The 8,728-nt window shown below is 34.2% G+C and overlaps 1 protein-coding gene across 1 annotated transcript in view; it reads right to left on the reverse strand.

The window, feature by feature from the left end:
* Positions 1 to 8,728, reverse strand: part of LOC106464891 (kinesin-like protein KIF23) — a 45,298-nt gene that overhangs the window by 18,730 nt on the left and 17,840 nt on the right. The window contains exons 9-11 of the mRNA XM_022392694.1: positions 6,113 to 6,192; positions 2,890 to 3,009; positions 20 to 164 (exon numbers count right to left, since the gene is read on the reverse strand). Of these exons, the coding sequence (XP_022248402.1) occupies positions 20 to 164; positions 2,890 to 3,009; positions 6,113 to 6,192 (345 nt within the window). The remainder of the gene's footprint in view (positions 1 to 19; positions 165 to 2,889; positions 3,010 to 6,112; positions 6,193 to 8,728) is intronic.

Here is an 8,728-nt window from a genome sequence, read left to right on the forward strand (position 1 = left end):
ACAAAGAAATTTTCCCTACCTCCTTCTTCCTTAGTTTTGCGAAGAGCCTCACGGTACAGTGTTCCTCTTCCTGGCCGGAGACCAAGAGACACAGGAGTACTAGGAACAGGTGTGGCTCGGCTGACCATTACTTCTTGGGTCATTTCCGCAAACCTCATTACGTGCTGTACACATAAAAATATAGTGATATTTCTGAATTATCAGATTTTAAATGATGGAACAGAGTTGCCACTTCATATATTTAAAAAAAGAAGAAGAATTATCATCCCTAGGTAAGCAATTTATTGAGTTCTCAATTAGTGCATCTATACCAACCTCCCATAAACATAAACATTGTGACCCAACTGTACTGCAACTGCTATAAATTACACTGTGGATTTCACACATTTCCTGTCATGCTGCATTTCTAGACTCACGAGAAGACAATTTTTCATACTGTTAATCTCTGCTACAGGGAGTTTGAAGGATAAGCCAAACAGATGTAATCATCTCATTATGGACAGCCCTCAACCCATTCCTACATACACATTAAAATAACACTTATTAAATAATGAATTGTTAAATGTAATACTTGACAAAATTATTCAAACATTTTGAGAATGTATGTGAACAAAATATTGAAAAAAATTATAAATCTTCAAAAAAATAAGTGCTATTATCTTTAAAAAAGTATGAAGTGGTAACACTTTCCTTGCTTGCTGTTAAGGTTCTACTGAGAATAAATTGTGTATTTACTATTCCAGTTTTTGACACATTGGGAGTAGAGCTGGGAAATTTAATTGATCAATATAATCATTTACCTATCAGCAACAATTAGTTTTACATCCAATAATCAACATTAGTTTTTCGATTATTTCCAACAAGCAATTAATAGAAATTATGATTTACCAAATGTACACAGGGTCTCTCATTGGGTCAACTACGTATTTGAGAAATAGTGTTGACTATAATTCCAAATTTACTATTGTATCTTCACAAAATGTAATAAGTAAAAATTTTTCTCCAGAAATTAATAACTATTCTTTGTAGGTGCATAAGCAGGTACAGTTATAGGTGGGGGTCTAGAAGGTCCAGACACCCCCCTCCATTTTCTTTAATAACTGCTTTTTAATGTCTTATAAACATGCACAAATCTACAGGAAAAGTCCAGGGGTACTAACTCCAACCCATTTTTTTCCCCCAAATTAATTATTATATTATTTAATGTTGTATAATTAGGTACAAATGTAGGGGAGGTCCTGAGCCCCCCCCCTCCATTTTTTTAGTAATTAATAAAAACAAACAGATGTATTTACACTATCATATAGTACCAAAAACAGAAACATTGGATGTCACAGTTTTTATTTGGCTGGGCTATTAATTACCATTAAAACTTTTTTTTAAAGATTTTCTGAAATCAACACAGCTTGAGTATACAGCAATTCAGTTAAGGCTTCAGCCAATGATAATTTCTAAGCCAATATAACAATATGAACATCAATTAACTGTTGCCATGTTACATTTTCCTAACAATATGTATAGATTTTGGAAATTTGTTTTAATCAAAGTTAGTGTTTTTAGGACACCCACAGCTCTTATAACATCAGTGTTGTTACAGAATCGATTTTTCAATGAATAAATGTTATAAGTCTTGTAAGAATGATGTTTTTCACAATAAACGAATATGCTTGTCAATTTTTAGAATTTTTCTGTAAAGAATAATTGTTTTTGTCAAGAACCTATCCCCCCTTGAGAATAGATCATCTATTTCTTGATATTCAAGTATTTCTCTTAGTTTTTGTACAGACCTTGGCTGAAACCATTTTATGGTGTCACATCAAGTAGTCTAATCATTTACTAATGAAACAGTTTTGAAAACAACTATAAAGAAAGTTTAAACATGACTGGATACAGCAATTAGCCTATCACATAAAAGTACAATAAACATGAAAGTTTATTTCTTTTTTATAGTTTGTGTAAATGTTCATTTCATTTGTAAATTGTGAAAGTATTTGTGTGTTAAAATATATATGTTTGAAGGATACAGAAGTTTCCTACAGTAAGAAAACATCAGATTACTTAGATAACATAAGCTTAAATAGTTTAGAGAGGGATAAAAAAAACTATTACAAGTTTAACACAGTAACAAATGTACAATGTTTGGAGAAAGTTTTATCAGGTTTACCTAAACTACAAGAATATATAGTATGAAACAAAGAAGTCGCATGACTGGAGCTTGCTTAAAGCTTAATAAAAGTATCCTGTTGATGCTTAGTTCTTTGTTTAAAATTACAATGTTTTTACCTTTTATAAGACATACTATAATTTTACTGAGTTGCAAGGTTTGCAAACATGAGTTTTCTTAAATTATCTTCAACAAATAAAATCATCATCAAACCAGATAAGTTTAGTTAAGTTTACTCTTTAGTGAATATGGTAGATGAAATCAAAATATTCAATGACTCAAATCTCTGTTGAATACCATTTTTTTTTTTTTTTTGTTTATCCTTTTCACACAACATAAATAAATGAATTGGCTAACTGGCTACTTATTTCTGATTGCAATTTCCTACAATTTCATGTAAAGTGATATGGTTTGTTTGTAATTATGCACAAAGTTACACAAGGGCTATCTGTGCTCTGCCCACCACAGGTATCGAAACCCGGTTTCTAGCATTGCAAGTCCGCAGACATACAGCTGTGCCACTGGGGGGGGCTAAAGTGATATGGATGAGAATCTATATACTGAAGGAACAATGTTTGTTAATATTAATATTGTATAAACTTCCTCACAAAAATTGGATGTTTTTATATTTTCTTCTTTCAGTATATAAAAAAAATATATTTACTAATATAACAAAACATTTTTGTAAAATGAAAAAAAAATCTGATTACATATAGAAAACTTACAAGTGTTTCATCATAGTCATCAGCGTGAGGATTGACACAAACTATCATTCGAACTTTACCTTCTCCTTCAAAAAATCTTTTAAATAAGTTGGTCAGTTTTGTTTCTCTATATGGTACCATCTGAATAAAGAGAAAAAATAAAATGAGAAAAAATACTAAAATTTTAGTTATATATCTAAAATTAATTAATACAAATAATAATGAAAAACTCAACCAAATATTAAATTGATTGTATTTGTTTATTAGATATAAGTAAATATAAACAAAGTTAGAAGTGAAAAATATTTTTAAGGTGCCAAAAGTAGCCTCATATAAGGAGTATCACAAGTTAATCACATGTAATAGTTACATGTGGAATGTCTGCAATTCACTTACTTCAAAATACACGATATATTACGATACAAAAATGTCCACAAGTTTCAGCTAATGATGATAATGCTCACATTGATGCCAAAATGAAAGCATTTTATGTCACAAGATAGATTTGTATTAATCTTTCATGATGTGCATACCTCCCACAATCAACTTACTTTAAATAAACTTATTTTAACCAATTCAAGAAGGCCAAATAACCTTGAGTGTATACTAGTCCATAATCACAAACATTTAAAAATAAAATAGTAAAACAGAGGTTATAATTTAAGCCTGTTGCCTTTTTGAAACTTTTAGTTTATATACTTGTTTCTGAATGAAGAATGTAGGTAGAAACAGCATTGCTACATGCATGTAATATTTCCTTACTTTAACCTCAATCACTTGTGTTATTAAAACTAATTACTATCTCATAGAAAGGTGTGCTTATTATACAAAATAAATGTGGCACTGTTAAATCCAATTTTGCTCAATTCTCAAACTAAAGTTATAATTTTCTTAAATGAAAATGTATTTCCAATAGGTACTTCCCTCTGCTAACAAGATTAGCTTTTCTCATTTTATGCTGCCCTCTACATGCAGACTTTTTTCAGAAATGCATGCCACAAGCCTTCATCCTCTCTCTGTTGGAATCTAAGGTTCCAACACATCTCACATGCAAATCATTATGTGTCTCCTCTCCACCAATAGGAGAGTACTACTATCACGTGACTCCCTCTACACGCTACTACTGAACTGTCACTTTGAAGTTTGAAAGAAGACACGAGCACTGGAGGATTGTGTGGAGGAGGGGAGTACCTATTGGAAATACATTTTCATTTAGGAAAATTATAACTTTCGATAAGGTACTCTCCCTCCACTCACAAGATTAGCTTGAATCCCACACTGAAATGGAGGAGGAACCGGTGGAAGGTAAGCACAAGTGTATCCCACAGAAGCATTCAGAGGACAATCCCAAAATGAGAGGAACAGATCAGATGATTTGAGGAGGGGTACCGCACCACATCTGAGCTTAGTATCTCTTTGCCAGTAACATCAGCATGATCAGGAGGACCAGACATGGCAGAACATTAAACAGCCATTCCTGGCTGAAGGAATCGACAGTCAAGGCTTGAAGATGGGGTACTGGGAACCAAAACTGAGGGAATTTGTGACTGAGAGCGGTGGCAAAGGCATCGATATGAGGTGTACCAAGATGAAGACAGAGCCACCGAAAAATAGCAGGATGCAGGGACCATTCCGTGGGATAAACTAGATCCGGTCAGGATAGACTATTAGCTATGAGATTGAAAGCACCCAGTACATGACATGCTATCAAACGAATGTGATGTTGGTGGGCCCAAAAAGGAAGATCCATGGTGCAAAAACCTAGGGATCTGGACCTGGTGCCACCTTGGTGATTGTTAGAATTGATCATAACCAGCCAGTGGCTAACAAGAGAAAGAAATTGATCCAAAGCCTGATGAACATCCAGGAGTTTGAGAAGAGATCTCTCATCCACACATCAATGACCCAAAACCTCCTGGTGATACACCCAGGCACCCCAGCCATGAAGTGATGCATCTGTGAACAGATGTAAATCTGGCCATAGAGGAGAAAGCAGGACCCCCCCTGACATGTTAGCTCTGATCGACCACCAATGGAGATCGTCTACAAGGGGTGAGGGAAGTATCCAAGGGATCCCGGGCGAGGATCCATTGATCATGAAGGGCCCATTGCAGAAACCACATAAGGGCCCTGCCCATGGGTATGAGAGAGGTCATGCCAAAGAGAATGTCAGCAGAAAACCTCCTCAGGGTTTCTGTGAAGAGCCTCTTTCGACATCCAAACAGGTAGAACCAAGACCAACCAGCAAATGAACAACGATATATCCCCCGACGTGTTGCCCGTGCTTGTGATTGAAAATATGGCATCAGACACTGGTGAAGTATCTGAAGTGGTGACTGTAACTTCAGAATTCATAAGCGGGAAACATGAAGAAGTAATACTTCATTAAAATATTAACTCCACAACTGTGAAGTGTTGGAAATAAAGTTAAGAAAAATATGAAAAATAAAAAAATAAACCACTTCAAGGTAACTAAATGTAAAAAAGAACAGCGCCCAAACGAGATGTGATAGTTCAGTAGTGGTACGTAGAGGGAGTCACATGCATCATGTGATAGTAGAACTCTCCTTATTGATGGAGAGGTGAAGCATGACAAGTTGCATGAGAGATGTATTGGAACTTTGGATTCCAACAGAGGGAGGATGAACGCTTGTGGCATGTGCTTCAGACGAAAGTTTGCATATAGAGGGCAGCATAAAATAATAAAAATTAATCTTGTGAGCAGAGGGAGAGAACCTTATAGGAAGTTTTTTATGCGATGTCTGTAAATGCTTAGCTGTTTTTATGAGATAATTGTAAACTGAAAATTTATTGCAAAAAAAAAAGTCAGACAAAATTTCTTTGTATATCCACTTTACTGATGGTTCAAACAATTTACTCATAAATGATCTACAGATATTGAATTAAAAATTTCTGTTTCAAAACTGTATTACCTTTTGAAAATTGATATTACTATGGTTATATATTGATAGCTTTTTAGATTTTACCACTATTTAAAATAGTCTCATTTAGAGCTCAAATCATAAAACAAATCAAAGATTTAGTTTAACATATGTATTATCACAGATGATTCTTCTTATGAAAATAAAATGAACATCCCCCCCCAAAAAAAACTACTAATAATAATAATAGTAATATTGTTTAGTGTTAATAAAAATATTAAAAAAATGGTAGTTCAATATTTCCCAATACAAGTTTTTAACTTTAAGGAATTCTAAAGAAACTAAGGCAAAAAATTACCAACCTTGTTTGTGCCCTGTGTCTGGTTTTCACGTAATACATCTATACACGCTCTCAAAGCCATAAGTGACGTATTGATATTCCCTTAAAGATCACAGTGTTTTAGTAAAAGATTAAAAGTGATAAAAATTTCTAAAAAACGAAAAAATTAACAACTTACTGTAATCAATCATAAGTAAAGATTTTTTTCTTTTGTTTTAGGAATAAATCAAAGTATGAAGCTCACACTACTTTTAATTACAAAGTATAATTTCTGAATAGTTCTAAATATTGAACAAAACCATTTAATTCTTAGAAGATAATATAAATCTTACGTTAGTGTCTTTTTGCAAATAGCCAAAACATTAATATCATTTTTGTTATGAAAATTGCTAAATAACAGTAAAAAAAAAGAGAAGATAAATAACAAAACTCTGAAAAACTCCAACATGTATTTTATTTTAGTAAATTTGATTTTTCACCATTAACATTAAAATATTATTCTAACACTTTCCAATCTGATATCTTTTGTTTCTTATGACATCATTAAATGTTAAAAAATTATTTCTGATCTTATATCAAATCACATACAAAATAAAACTATAAATGAAATTTTCAAATTTAGAACTTTGTTTCAATTATATTTTATTTGCATTTATTTGGGATTATGAAATAAAGAAAATCCAAACTGCTAACTCTAACTTAGATTTTTGCCCCACCCCTAATTGTAACTTTTATTTGGGGAAGTAGAAATAATGAAACTTCCCATCTGTGTAGATAAAACTTAACGTACAAAACAAAGCTGAAAATAGCCCGGTATGGGCAGGTGGTTAGGGCTCTCGACTCGAAATCTGCGGGTCGCGGGTTCGAATCCCCATCACACCAAACATTCTTGCCCTTTCAGCTGTGGGGGCGTTATAATGTGACGGTCAATCCCACTATTCATTGGTAAAAGAGTAGCCCAAGAGTTGGCAGTGGGTGGTGATGACTAGCTGCCTTCCCTCTAGTCTTACACTGCTAAATTAGGGATGGCTAGCGCAGATAGCCCTCGTGTAGCTTTGCACGAAATCCACAACAAACAAACAAAGCTGAAAACTATCATCTTTGTACATGCTTTTTGGATATTTGTAGCTTGAAAACAGTGAGTTTGAGGTTTGTGATGTCCAAAACTAGAATTCAACACAGCATTTTTTGTTTTACTTTACAACTTACAAGCTTCTAAAGGTAATAAAACCACAAATATGAAAGTTGGAATAGCTTGTTTCCTCTCAGTCCATTTGCTATAGAGTTCCCTTTCTTCCTTAGACGAACTGTAAATTTCTCAACCTTTTAGTTATTACTTCAGAAGCCTTCAAATAGCCCAATAATTTTCATGGCTTTGTTTTTTTACATGCTAATTAATCATAATAATTCTATTGGTTTCCATGTGTTTATCTTGTTGATATAATTACCCTGTAACTTACTTTTCACTGTACAATATATCCCACTTTGAATTCAAAATCAACAGTAGCTTATAGTGTCCCCCCTATAAGTTTATGCTTATGTACCTGCTAAAATCCAAAATTTGATTCCCCATGGTGGACAGAGCAAAGACATGTGTAGGTTTGTTATAAAAACAATTTAATTTCAATTTCAGTATTTTATTTGGACATATGCTTAGAGATTAGTGCGAGTTTTTTTAAAATAGCTGTATATAATTTCTAAAAGGATCACAGAGCTAACTTTTAAAAATAAAATACACTGAGGTAAATACTATTTATATTAGTTTTAGTGATATCTACACTGAGTGGTTACAAGTAAATAGCCACCTAAGTTTTCGTCATTTAACTGATTTATGCTAACTAATTTGTGTTCACAGAGCACTATATAAATGAAAATGGTCCGCACACTAATTATCTTGGGCTACAACATGCCTAGAACTCAAGGTTCTCTCGAATTGTCAGATTTTGTTAGTGGAAGGATAGTTGGTCAAGCAGATGGTGGAATAAGTCAGCGGCAAATTTCGCAGAATTTGGGAATCCTGCTTTCGACAGTCAACAGAATCATCGTGCAGTTCAGGAAACACAGCAAGGAAACAGTTGAGCAGCGTCCGGGTCGTCCTGGTCCATCGGAGAGGACAAAAAGGGCTGTCAAGAGGAGCATCGAAATGGATCCCAGATTAACGACTGCAATTGTGGCCAAAGTTGGTGGGATGAGCCGGAAATCTGTTCAACGGATTCTCCACAGATTGGGTTATCGTTGCAGAGCAGCTAGACAGAAGCCCTTATTAAGAACTGCCAACATAGTCAGATGAAAGAAGTGGGCAAGTGATATGATGATTAAGCCTCTGGATTTTTGGAAGACCGTATTGTTCTCAGACGAATCAAGATTCGCTCAATTTTCGGACTGTGGAAGGATATGGGTCTGGAGAATACCTCACCAAGAGTTTTTGCAGCAAACTGTGAAGCATGGTGGTTTCAGCGTGATGGTTTGGGGAGCTGTTTAGGTTGGTGGGAGATTGAGCTTAGTGGAGTGCGTTGGCAACATAAATTTTGCGAAATACGTCGAAATATTGGAGGAAATACTCTTGCCACTTTATTTCTCGGGTTTCGTGGACAAGAACACAACGTTGTTCCAGGAAGATGGAGCACCGTCTCACACT

Source organism: Limulus polyphemus, unplaced genomic scaffold (assembly GCF_000517525.1).
Source record: "Limulus polyphemus unplaced genomic scaffold, Limulus_polyphemus-2.1.2 Scaffold1772, whole genome shotgun sequence".
In the NCBI taxonomy this organism is placed as follows: domain Eukaryota; kingdom Metazoa; phylum Arthropoda; class Merostomata; order Xiphosura; family Limulidae; genus Limulus; species Limulus polyphemus.